The sequence below is a fragment of the Kogia breviceps genome, chromosome 10, assembly GCF_026419965.1.
Source record: "Kogia breviceps isolate mKogBre1 chromosome 10, mKogBre1 haplotype 1, whole genome shotgun sequence".
NCBI classification, from domain to species: domain Eukaryota; kingdom Metazoa; phylum Chordata; class Mammalia; order Artiodactyla; family Physeteridae; genus Kogia; species Kogia breviceps.
In genome coordinates, this window is record NC_081319.1 from 2,797,422 (window position 1) to 2,810,496 (window position 13,075).

At 61.3% G+C, this 13,075-nt stretch overlaps 1 protein-coding gene across 4 annotated transcripts in view; it reads right to left on the reverse strand.

The window, feature by feature from the left end:
- IQSEC1 (IQ motif and Sec7 domain ArfGEF 1) overlaps positions 1-13,075 on the reverse strand; it is a 311,767-nt gene extending 298,692 nt beyond the window's left edge. For 3 of the 4 annotated variants that reach the window (XM_067043341.1, XM_067043340.1, XM_067043345.1), the window contains exon 1: positions 12,775-13,075. In XM_067043341.1, the coding sequence (XP_066899442.1) occupies positions 12,775-13,040 (266 nt within the window). In that variant the 5' untranslated portion in view covers positions 13,041-13,075. The remainder of the gene's footprint in view (positions 1-12,774) is intronic. The other variant, XM_067043348.1, reaches the window with a different exon arrangement.

Genomic DNA, 13,075 nt, shown 5'->3' on the forward strand with positions numbered 1-13,075 from the left:
CATCAACATGGACTTAAGCACACAGTTCTATTCTCTCATGTAACAGTCTAGAGGTGGGTAGTCCAGGCTGTATTGGGCAGTTCCCCCCAGGTTGTCAGGGTCCCAGGCTTCTTCCAGCTCACTGCCCTGTCACCCCTACAGTGCAGCCATTGTCCTCACAATCCAAAATGGCTGCCTGAGCCCCAGCCATCACATTCTCATTCCAGCCAACAGGAAGGAGGAGCAACAGGCAAAGGACCCATCTCTTCCTTTTAAAGACACTTCCTGGAAGCTGCACATCACACTTCTGCTTACCTCTTATTGGCCAGAGCAGTCACATGGCCATACCTAACAAGCAGGGAGGCTGGGGAAGGCAGTCTTTATTCTGGTTGGCAACGTGGCCACATTAAAACACAAAAACACACCCAAAATGCTAAATGCTAAAACGCTTTAATGCTAAAGAAAAAGGGCAAGTAGATCCTGGAAGGCAGCTATTTGGATCATGCATTCTCCCCACCTAGGTCAGGGATCACCCCCTTTCCACCTCCAAGACCCCTTTTACTATCTTCCCCATAACCTGCTCAGTAATTATGACTGAGAACTTCTGCAGAGTGAGCTCTCCTCCTCACCCGTGCTGTGCTGACTGGCTCTGTCCCATGAGGAGGGCTCTGTCTCCATTCTTATGCCCACTTGCAGGCGAGGAAACCTGCCCAGCCCGCTAGGATGGGGCCAGAACCCAAACCCAGACCCGGGTGCTCCCAGCTCAGCCATTTTTGTTAATCAAACTGCACTTGGCAAGTTGGGGCATGAGAGGTCCACAGCCCTTGACCTCCCCGTGGGATGGAGCAGCCTCAGAAACACCTGCCCTGGAGGTGTCTCAACTGTGGAAAGTGCCCCAGTACGCCGTGCGGGTCTGACTACACCAAAGCCGGCCTTTCACAGACACAAAGCCAAGCTCTGCCTGTGGTACGGCCGGACGGCTGAGCACGCGAGCCCTGGAGGCCCAGACCCCGGCCGGGGTCCTTCTCATTAAACCAGGGGCTCAGGGCGCCCCAACTGGGGGCACAGAGAGGCCCCCTCCAGCTTGCAGGCAGGGGAGGGCGCGCAGTCTGCTTCAATCAAATGAAAGCAAAGGAGAGCCGTTCAGGGAGGAAAACTGTGAGCTCTGGCTGAAGCTGTCACCTTGAGAGACATCAAAAGCCAACCCCTCCCTAGAGGGACATGGCAGAACCAGGAGGCGGAGCCCCCGAGGGCCGCGCGAGACGGGGTGTGCACTCACCCGGGGCTCGCTGCCCCCCACCCCCGACAACCGCCCTCGCCCCGTGCACGGGGGTGTGGGGGGGGAGGTCGAGGGGCATCTGCTTCCCTGCGCCCCTACCCTCCCAACCCCACACACGTCCGCACATAAGGAGGCTCGTGAACGCTTGCTGAACGATACCTGGAGTGAAGTTCGGTGGAGAGATAAAAGACCCACCTCTGCAACAGAAACAGCCCACACAGAGGCGGCTGACATGTGGACAAAACTGAAGCCGTCTTTCCCACCCCCTGGTCTCCTCCCGCTGAGGGGGACAGGACTTTTGGCATCTGGTGAATGAAAACCTGGGAAGATGGTGACGAATCAGCTCCCCCCACCTCCACAAGCCGCCCTCACCCTCGGGGACCAGAGTCAGCAGGTTTCTTAATAAGAAGCCCATGTGCCCCAAGGATGCCGGTCCTGCTTGGCCACTGGCCTCTCCTCCTGGCCTGGGGCTTTCAGGTTCCGGGGGACGAGAGAGAAGGGGCTTACTGAGTCCTACCCATGGGGAAGGGGCCTTTGCATGCCTTGTCCAGACCACTGCTAGCAGGACCACCCCCGCCAGAGGCCACGGAAACATGGAGGAGGCCAGCTCCCATCACCGCCACGGCCCGGCCACGGGCAGAGCCCCAGAGCACAGCCAGCCATGTCTCAGGACCACAGACACAGAGCAGAACGTAAAGAACACAGGTTTGGGAGTCACCCAGGCCCGGTCATATCTGGCCCTGCCACTTACTAGCTGTGCAACCCTCAGCAAGGCACATGACCACACGCTGAGCCTCACTTTCCTCGGCTGTAAAGTGGGGCCACACAGCTAGCACACAGCAGGTGCTCAATAAACGCCTACTTCAGCCCATCTCACAGCGGAGAGCCCTGTACCAGGAGAGGAACTGCCTCAAGAAGAAAAGTAGTGAAGACTCCGCTGCGGTTGAAGACACCGGCCACTAGACTCTTGATGAGTCTTCCCTGCCCGAAGCGAGTGTGGGCGCACATCCGCGTAATAACCGTATGTGTACATATTTACGGATCATGTGCAGGCACCACTGCACTAATGTCATTCGTGTCGCCAAAGAAGCCACGAAAAGACACTGAAGGATGAATTTAAGGATCCATGGAAAGAGAAGTCCCCACATTTTTCCCTGCACCTCAAAGGATGCTATCATTTGCCCCCAGGGGCGCACACACGCCATTCTGCAGACCCCGGACTTGCGCACGTGACAACGGTGGACTCACCTTAAACATCTCGTCTTTAATATAAGCAGTCTGCACCCTAACGGAAGCGTGATCTGGCGCTGCCTGCCGGATGGAGCCTAGAGGCAAGCACCCCAGCAGGGCACAGTCAAAGTAAGTCAGACGGGAGGCCCCAGGGGGCCCAGGGCCGCAGCACAGATATAAAGAAAAGGCTCAAAACCACAGAAAGTTCCAAGATGGGCGCCGGTCCCTACCGGACACGTGGGGTTTCTAGAGGCAGGAACGGAGGTGTGGGAAGGGTGCCTAAGGCAGAGCGACCAGCGTGACCAAAGGCACGGAGCGTGAAAACCGCACGGTGCCACCGGCCGCCCCACCCAGGGCAGGTTTCTATGAGCAAGAAGGGGCCTTCAGGGAAACGCCGCGTCTGTGCCGAGATGCCCCGGGAAGGGGAGAAACAGAGAGAAAGGAGGGACATGCACCTCTGGCGAAAGCAGGGGCTCTGCGCACTCCATCCCCCAACCCCCCCACCGTGCGCGAGCCGCCAGCCACGTGACGGCCCTGCCCCCGCAGGCAGGAGCGAGTCTGTGGGATCCCCCAAGCCCTCGGGACGGCCGCCGCCCCCCACGCAGGAGTGACGCAGCTCCAAGCACCCACGATGCCGGGCGCGGGGGGCGGGAATGGGCGCGCTGCACGCTTAATCACTGCAGTTATCAAAAACGCATTAGCGGGGATGATTTCCTCCAGACCCCCGTTCCCTTCCCTGGATGTTTTAGCTGCTTCGCCATATGGCAGGAGTTAAAAATACAGCTCAGAGTGAGGGGGCTGCAGACGGAGTGGGCAGGCTACCTGAGCAGTGGGGTGCGGATCGGGCCGGGCGGGGCCTGGGAAGCACTCTCGGCCAAGGTGCCCAGCTCCTGGCGGCCTGTGGCAGGACAGCGCCCTTCGGACACACAGCACCACGGAGGGAGACCCACCGGCGGCGGGACAGGCTGTCACCCGCCACGCAGAGAGAGGAGCAACCCTTCCGCAGCCTTAAGAGGTGGAAGTGACAGCACAAGGCCCGGGCACCCCGAAGGTGGGGCGTGAAGATGGCTGGGAATCCTTGCCCCCTCCTCCCACCGCGGGCGCAGTCCAAGCCCCTCCCCTGGAACCTGGCCTTCGGATCTGCTTGAGCAACGGCAGGTGGCAGAAGTGACCTTGTGGTACTCCCAAGGTCAAGCCACGAGAAGCCTCACGTCTCCCACCAGGCCTTGGAACACCGGTTCTGGGATGCCTGAGCCCCCGTGCTCGAGATGCCACGTGCAGACACTCTGGTCCACAGGGCCAGCCTTCCAGGTGTCTCTACAGGTTCCCTGATATGTGAGTTAAGGTGTTTTGGACCCTCCAGACTAGTCCATCCACTAGGTGAATAACACTGAGTAACTTCCAGTAACAACACAGGGAACAGAAGACCCAACCAGCCAAGCCCTGCCAACCCCTGCCCTACAGAATCTGAGCTGTAAGAACGGGGGGCTTGTTTTAAGCCTCTAGATTTTAGAATAATGTGTTCCTCGGCCACAGATAACTAGAACATTCATTCGTTCACTCACTCACTCATTCATTCATGCACCTGGAAGTTTGAGGACTGCTGAGCTGGGTGAGAGTAAAGCCTCTAAGAAGCCTCGAGAGAGCTGCGCACAGGCAATGCGTTGCCAGGGGAGGGTGGGGGACATTCCAGAAGCCTCTGCTTTGCTGTGGGGAGCCCTCGCTCTATGTTAATAGCATTAAGTCCCCACAAGCTTAATACATGTGAAGAGGCTGTAACTGAGAGCTAAAGGGACTGTGGTGGCACACCTTACAAAGGGTTGGATTCAAAATCAGCTACATTAGATGTGCAGAAGGTGGGTGGATAATAGAGAAACAAGTGCCAAAACCCAAGTCATCTGATTCTAAATCCCATGACTTTTCTCTAACATCAAATTTCTTCTCGACTTAGAAGGAGGGAAGAACAGTGATTAAAGTTAGCCAGAATGAGGCGGACTCTGCCTGTACACGGGATGTAACCCTCACAGCCCCTCTAGGAGGAAGGTGAGGCTTTATGACCCCATTTTATAGGTGAGGCACGGCCAGGACATGGCAGAGAGAGTGGCCTGACCCCAAGCGCATGTCCTGACTATTGCTCTGCCCACATACTACATGGGTACCCCGACCAGGAGCTGTCTATAACCCCAAGCCACCCCCCACTCACTCACCAGTCCAAGAAGCTCTGCAAAAGACAAAGGCCAGCATCTGGACCCTTTCCTCCTGCTTAAGCGATGATCTCTCCCTCCTATCTGGACAGGCAGCCGTTGGGGGTAAGGCAGGATGGGGCTCAACCCTTCCAAGCAACACCCATGTGCTCCCGCTTGCCCCCAGCACCCCAAGTCCTGCAGCGTCTCCTGCAGCCCCTGCTCGCTGGTCCCCGCCTCCCCCCAGAGCCAGGTGTCCCGCCCACACCTAAGTGCCTCCCCTGGGCAGCACCCTCCAGGGACTCCTGTCTCCCCCCCAGTGTCCCTCGGGGCCTCCCCAGCCTGCTGGCCCTGCCCAGCCCCGCCTGTGGGTCCCCTCTCCCTCCTCTCCTTTGCCGTCCCCTCGGTCACTCTGCTGTAGACACGCCAGTCTCCTCGCTGTGAACGGCCCACGCCAGGCACACTCCCCTCTCAGGCAACCCCAAAGGGAGACCCAGCCCCCCCCTCGTCCCCACTGGAGACACTGACGCCAGAGCCCCAGGAGGTCCCTTCCACGTGCCAAGGGAAGCAGGAAGAGCTGGGCCTCCAGACCAGGGCCCCAGGCGGGGTCTCAGCCCCGGCTGACCACACGCACCACCCCCCCGCTGATGTTCAACTTCAGGCTGGCAGGGACCCCCTCAGTCTGTCCCCACATCTCATCCACTCATGTGCTCACCCCGTAAGGGTCCCTGGAGGCCGCCCCGGTACCCCTGGACAAGGGCTGAGGACCTGTCACTCAAGCACTGAGGCCATCCGGGAGGACACGGGGGTTTCACGGGCACCTCACGCCAGCCTTGTCCCGCTGGACACTTCACAGGCACGACCCACCTTGACAGCCCCGCCAGGTCTGCCACCCAGGACACCGCCGGTGGAAGCCCCGTCCTCTGGTTGCAGCGAGCCCTGTTCCCTGCGGTTCAGAGGCTCCACCGTGTCTGACAGTCTACGCGCTGAGAAAACAGGCCGCTGAAACCAACAAGATGGGGAGGGGGGTGGGCAGAGCCGGGAGAGGGGCCCCAACACCAACCCTCCCATTCAACCAAGCACCCAGTGTGTCCCGAGGGACGGACAGGCACAGGAAGGCCTGGGCTTGCCTCACCAGCAGGCTGGCCAACGCACACGTGTTTGGGGTGGGGAAACGGGCCGATTCAAAGGGAACTGCCCGGCTGGCTGGTGCCTGACGGCTTAGGAGTCCCTCCCCTGCACGTGTCACCTCCCACCCACCACCACCCCGCCGGCGGGGGCCACCGCCATCATTTTCACCAAAAGGGGACTCAGGCTCCTGGTGGTAAAATAACTTCCCAAAGGTGACCACGGCGAGGGAGAGGCCAGACCCAGCACACAAAGGGAAAAGCCAGGGCTGTCCCTGGGTAGGCACTGGTGCTGGGGGCAGTTTGGGTTCCTGGAAACAAAAGCCTGGGTGAGCTGACCACGCACGTGCTGAGACGGCCCCAAACGTCTCTCCAGACACGGACACCACTCAGCGGATTAGCTGTGGAGCCACAGGGCGGTGGCAAAGGGCACGGGCTCTGGAAGCAGACACACCCGGGTGCAAATCCACCTCTGTCGCTGGGTAACCGCGGGCAACTGCTTACCCTCTCTGAGCCTCGGGGTTCACATCTGCAGAATGGGATGGCGGCAGCGCTCACGTGTCAGCAGGGTTGGGGCATCAGCAGAGATCCCAAGGAGAAGGCAGTCGGCACGCGGCACCAAGAACGGCTTGGTTATTTCCGCGGTTTAATTATAATTGAAGCGTTCTAAGTTTAGGTGCCCCGAACGCAGGATTTCTGTCCTGTTCCTTTGCGAACCCTGCCTCCTCCAAGGAAAGCTGAGCATTTCACATCGAGGCGCCAAGAGAGCACAGCTTGGTTGGGGGTGACCCAGGCTTGTTCACCGCCTCCCCACCCCCACCCCAACCTCACAAGGCTGAAGTCTGGGTTCTGAGCAGGCGTCCTGGGCCGTCCAGGCCCGTCTGGGCCTCGTGTGGCCCACCGTCCCCGCTCCCAGGCCCGGCGAAACCACCCACAACACCTCCCTGCCTGAAACACGCCACGCGCCCCCCTCCCCGCCTTGGTGCCCCCACGAGTGCGGCTCCGAACACCCTCCCGGATGGCCAGGCACATAATAAACAAATACTGTGAAACCTTCACTACAGCATCTGGGGGGTGTTCTGCCTGGTACGGTTCTTTCAACTTTTCCATAGGTTTGAAAATGTTCATAAGAAAATGCTAGGGGCAAACAATCCTTAAGGGCGCTCTCAATACCTATTCCTCCCCCAAGCCAGTGTTCACCGCATCCTGCGGTGCCCGGCGCCCCGCAATCCCTCCACCTGGATCTCCCGGAACAGGGCCACCTCCCCATCTTACATGGGGACCGGCCTCCGGGCACCCGGGGCAAAGCCTGCCTTCCTTGGACGGTCCTCCTGCCGGGAGGGGGCTGAGGCCGACGGGGTCCCGCAGAGACCCAAGCAGGGCTCAGCTGCTCAGGTGTCATCACGGAGGGTCCCCGTGAGGCTGGGGGAGGCACTTGAAAAACTCCAGGCTGCAGTTCCCTACTCCATAAAAGATAAGCACTCAGCATGTGTCATAACTGGTCTGGCATCTCCCGCCAACATGCCAGGCCCCTGGAGGGCCAGGATTCAGACGCCAAAGGCCTCGCTGCCGTCGCTCTGTGAAGCTCGGTTCGCAGTCGGGGCCATTTCCGACGCAGCCTGGCCTGCGTCTACACGGGGGAGGGGGTGGTAAACTGGAGGCCCGCTGACTTTCCAGGCCCCGGGCACAGCCCCGGCTGCCTCACGGTCTCATCTGGAGCTGCTGCTCCGTTTCAGTGAGGTCAGTTTATGCCCCTCCTCCCAGTTCCTGCCCAACGCCCGGCCAGTCGGTTTGTTTTTTCTGCTACTCTGTGGCAATTACACGGATGACACCCTGACCAGCTCAGAACAGTGCCCTCCCCAAGTTGGGCAAAGCGTGGCTCTTTCTTACAGAAACAGAAAGCAAAGAACAAAAAAATGAGATGAGCTGTCAAAATAATGTCATCGACAAAACAGCTGACAAGCAGCCACCCAGCCGACCAAAGATGCTGATGCCCGCAAACTCCCAAATCCAGGACTCTTCATCCCAGAGTCCACATGCTCCCAGGGCACAGCCCTGAGGTCTCTGCAGGCGCGGAGGCCCGAACCCGGACAGCGGAGGCGAAAACAAGAGCAGCTCTCCACTTCACACACGGCGCTGCCCCATCTCTCTCAACCTGAGCTAAATAAAGATGCATCTCACGATTTATCCTCTAGGTTGTAAAAGAATCATTTGCCTACGTTGTCAGACGGCTGGGAGAGAGCTTCAGAGAAGCATCTCCTTGTCCTTCTACGGACTCTACCATCTGCTGGAGAAAGAACGGCTCGCCCCGCTCGCTCCCACGGACTTGAACACACTTCGTCCAACAGGGACCAGGCCCCGCCAGCACGCTGCAGCCTGTTGCCAGCTGGGGGACGTCCTCCCCAGCACTGGCTACTCCGCTCTGTCTCAACCGGGAGAACAAGAGAACCGACTCGCAGATCGGAAAAGCCCGCTCAGCCTCTCTCGGCCCCCGTTCTCTGCTCCGAGGGGAAGAGGAGATGGAACAGAGTGGCCAGGACCTCAGACCCCGCGGCCCGGGCCTGGGGCTCCGCGGCTGCTCTGAAGATGAACGCGCTTTCAGAGGCTCCTGGCCAAGGACCCGCCCCAGTACAGCAGCTCGTGTCCCTACTCTGGCCACACCCTCGTCACTGGCCACCCTCGAGCTTCCCCCCGCCCAGCTGATGCACCCCCGTCATGGTTAATGTCAGCACAGACCAGAGGAGCGCTTGTTTGGAAAGCCAACAGAGACTGAATGCCACTGGAAACCTCCCCCAGAGTGAGTCACCAGCTTGGAGCTTCAGAAAAACGTCCTCTCCAGTGATGTGACAGCACTCAAGGGCTGGAGGGGACGAGAGCACGAGGGAGGCAGCTCCACAGGCCTCTCCAACCTCTCCGGGCCAATGTTGACCTCTGCCGGGAAACCCTGGCGGAACAGAGGCTGGGAGGGAGCGCCTCTTTCCATCCTGGTCCCCTCCGCACGGCAACCTCAGGAGATGCCGAGGACCCGGCCTCGGCGACAAGGGCCCACGAGGCAGGACGAGGACCACACGTGCTGGGCTTCCTCCAGCACTGGAGGCCGGGAGTCCCGCAGGATCCCGGGAGGTCTGACCACCGGGCGGCACAAAGGGCAGGTGGGAGACGGGTGAGAGAGAAGGGCCTGGGACCAGACACCCGAGCCTCCGCTCCTGGCCAGGTGAGAGGGCTGGAGCCGGCCGTGGGACCTCTCTGAGATTCAGTCTCCACGTCCGTAAAATGGGAGAGGCAACCGCTCCTGCCGCGTGGGAGGGCTGGGACCACGAAGTGAGCTGGTAAATGCAAAGCCCTGGAGCAGCGCCGGGCACACAGGGCGCCCTCGTGGATGGAGCCGGAGCGCACGCCCCTGCCTCCTGCGCATCTGGCTCTCGGTGCTCACCGGTACCGGCTGTATCTGCTAAAGCCCAAGCGGACTTTCTAATGGAAAACACAGGGATCCTGATCAATCCCCTGCGCCTTCCTCCACTGGACACCACCTACTGAGCAGCTATTATGTGCCCAGATCTCTAGAGGGATGGGAGGGGGCAGTTCTAGAAACATCATTAGGATGTAGCTAACTAAACACTGGATGTGAATTCTGATGTCAGAAAAAAAAATAGTTAAATACCCAGCATAACCAAAGGCATCCTATTTCTTTCCTTGTGGTAACCCTGTTTTCCCCAGAGCTGAGAAACTCATGAGGACATCCTTCAGCTGTGGTCAAGAGAGGACTTCCTGAGAAAGGGTGTAAAGGTCGCTGGGCTTAAGGGTTTCCCCCACGCCCAGGAACCCTCCCGAGGACTGCCTGGGGGAGGTGGTACAGAGACTGCTGCAGTCCCAGTGCGAGCCTGTCCCACGGCATCTATCTGTACATCCCCCAGCAGGACACTGTACCTGCCGGGCACGCAGGGGCACCCTGTCCAGTGGCCACAGGGGGCCTGGGGCTCCGGACTCAAGCTGCAGCAGCAGGAGGCTGTTTAGGAAAGGGGAAGCCAGGCCCGGCCTAGCCTGCATGCTCGCCAGACCCTCACCCACAGGGGCCCCTGTCTGCAGGCGGGGGGCCTGGGGGATGGTGGGCGCACCAGCACTGGGCAAAGTGGAGCGGAGTCCCGCAGCAGGAAGTAATCCCAATGGCTAACTGCCTGTCGCCTTGGGACGCCCACACACAGAGGCTCTAGTCTTGACTGCAGGGGGCCAACCCCCGCCCCAGCCCTCTGCGCGGACGCTGGGCCCCCAGAGGTCTCACCCAGCTTCTCAGGAAGTGCACTCGCCTCCTCCCTGTGCTCAGTTGGCCCCCGCCCCAAAATGAGACCCTGCCCGGCAAGGGAAGAGTGTGCATTAAGCACCTACTGTGTACTGTTGCCTCCACTCCCATCATCTTCGCTTAATCCTCAGAAAGAGCATGGGAGACAGCTCTGCTCATCCCCATGTCCGTGCATTAGACACCTCGAGGCTAAGAGAGGTGACTTGTCCCACAGCCCCCGGGGCCAGTGCAGAGCCGGTCCTGGGGCCCGTCCACCTGCCCACGTCCCCTTCCCTGTGCGGGGCTGTGTATTTCCTGCCTGGCCTCCCCACTCTCCCTTTTTGGTCTCCAGCACATCACTGATGGCTCCGCATGCAGTAGGTGCTTAATAAAAGCTGGTTGTTCTCAGGGGGTGGGTTACCCCATGCTACCTAGGCATAAATCATTTTCTCCATGGATGGGCAGGGGCCCCCCAAATCCAGCTGTCTCCCCTCACGCTGCAGGGGCCGGAAACCCATGGATGTGACCCACCGGCGCCATGCAGGGGCCCTGTGGAAGGTGGGTGGCTCCAGCACCCTCCCTGCCCAAAGACTGGGCAAAGACGCGGATGGGGGACAGTGGGCCTGGAGTGCTGTCTTGAGGGGACCCCCAGTTCTGTTCAATACACTGGAGCCTCCCAGCCCCCTCCTCACTCCTCGTGTGTGGCCCCAAAGCCGCAGCATGTCCACTTCCGGGAGCTTGTTAGAAACACAGGCCCGCCAGCCCGTCCCAGACCCACTGATCAGAATCTGCGTTTCAGCACCATCCCCAGGCACTTGTGTGCACGTTCAAGTTTGAGAAGCTCCCCTCCACCTAGAACGTGGGCCAAGGCCTGTGTTGCCACAGTTTCTCTGGAAAGGGATATTATCATAGGCTCTGAAGCCAGGCTCACAGAGCTGGGGACTCACGACACAAGTCCTGCCTCAGCACCTCGAGCTCCCTCCAAGGCTGCCACCCAGACCTGCACTGGGGGAGGCCCCACACAGACCTCTCAGTATCTTCCCACCCATACCTGGTCACCAGAGGCGACTTCGAAGGGAAAGAAGGAATCCATCCCCAGGACGGTGCACCTGCCGACACCGCGTGTCCCTGTTCCCTAGGAAAGCGGGGCGCGTGTCCCAGCCCTGGCGCGTTGCCTCCCCGAGCGACTGACGACTTCACTGGGCCCCTGGCTCTTCCTTAAGTCCTTGCCTGGGGGGTGAGGGCTCAGGCCCTGCAACTAGCACCAGGTGACGGCAGAAGAGACCAAGTGACAAAGGGGGTCTTGGAGGCACCAGAGAGCCGGGGGCAGAGCTACGGAGGCAGTGGGGGTCTGTTCTTTGTCTCAGTGCCGCCAGCTAGGAGAGGTTCCATGCCTCCCTCCTCCCTTCCAGCATAAACAGAGTGCTGAAGTGTGCCACTGGCCGGCCACCACAGAGCCACCAGGCTCACCCATGCCCTGACCCCACCCTACAAGGCTCCTCTTCCAGGGCCCCCCAGAGCCCAGGAGCACCGCCCAGAACCATGCAGGAAGCAGGGCGATAGCCCTGCACACACAGCCTGCACAGCCCGGCCTGGGGCAGGGGGGACACAGGGTCTCCGGTGACCAGAGGACCAGATAACCATACCTGGAGTCCTGGAAATCAGGAGCCCCTCCCCCACAGGATTTTGGAGTCAGGGTTAACTCCTCCCCCATCACTTCTGCCCAGCCCCAGCCTCCCCGGAAACCTGTCCTGAAGCTGCGGACCACCAGCACTCCACCCCCCAACACACACACACACTCACACACACACACACACACACACACACACACACACGGTTTCTCCTCACCGCTCCACCCCCCCAACACACTCACACACACACTCACACACTCTCACACATACACACACTCACACACACACACTCACACACACACACACACACTCACACACTCTCTCTCTCTCTCTCTTCTCTGCCTGGCAGAGATGGGCGCCGGGCTTCTGCGGAGCCGGGCCGCGCACGCGACTTCAGAGCCCACGGGAGGCAAACGCGCGGCCAGGACGCTGTGTCCAGCGCGGCCGGGCAGTCCCGCCCCATCCCGGCGCCCGCTTAATCCTCGCTCCGACATAACCCCGGGTAATCCCGGGGCGAGGCGGGCGGGGTATTAACCCGGAGCCGCGAAGGAAGAGACGGAGGAGTCCAGAGGGAGGAGGGCTCGGCGCGTCCCGGGCTGGAGGCAGCACAGAGTCCCTTCAGGAGGGGTGCGACCCGCCAGTGACCCAGGCCCGCTCGAGGGCGGGATCTGCGCCTGACGCGCCCCCTGCCCTCCGGGTCTAGAGTCTCCGAGTCAGGAGTTCTGGTCCCGCCACCCAGAGCCCCGGGGCTGCGCCCGGACGGCCCCCTGTGGCGAGGCCGACCCCGCATCCAAGCTCCCGAGCTCCAGGGTCGCTGGAGCCCGAGTCCCGAGCCGGCCGGCCGCGGAAAGCCGGGCGGGCGGGAGCGCCGGGCAGCGCCCCGGAGCCCCTTTCCCAGGGAGCTCGGTAGCGCCGAGCCCGAGCCCCAGGTCGGGCCCCGACCCCGCCGGGGATACCCTCCCCCCCACAACCCAAGCCGACACCCTCCACGCCCGGCCCCGAGGGGAACGGGGCCCCCCAAGAAGTTCGCGCGCCCCCGACACGCTCACCGCCCCCGGTCCCCACTTACTTGTCGCGGCGGCCTCCGAGCTCCGGGATGGCGCCGAGCGGCTGCGGGCCGGGGCCGGGGTCGGGGCGGCGGGCGCACGCGGCCAGGTGCCGCCGGTGCCGCTCCAGCAGGCCGGCGTTCTCGCAGCTCAGCCGCGCCACTTGGCGCTCCAGCTCCTCGATGCGCCGCCGCCGCCGCGCCAGCAGCTCCTGCTGCGCCGCGACGATCCGGGTCAGCTCCTGCAGGTACTCGTCCGCCTGGCCGGGGGGCTCAGCGGCGCTCGCCATGGTACCCGCCTCAGGCGCGCGGGCGGCGGGGCGGC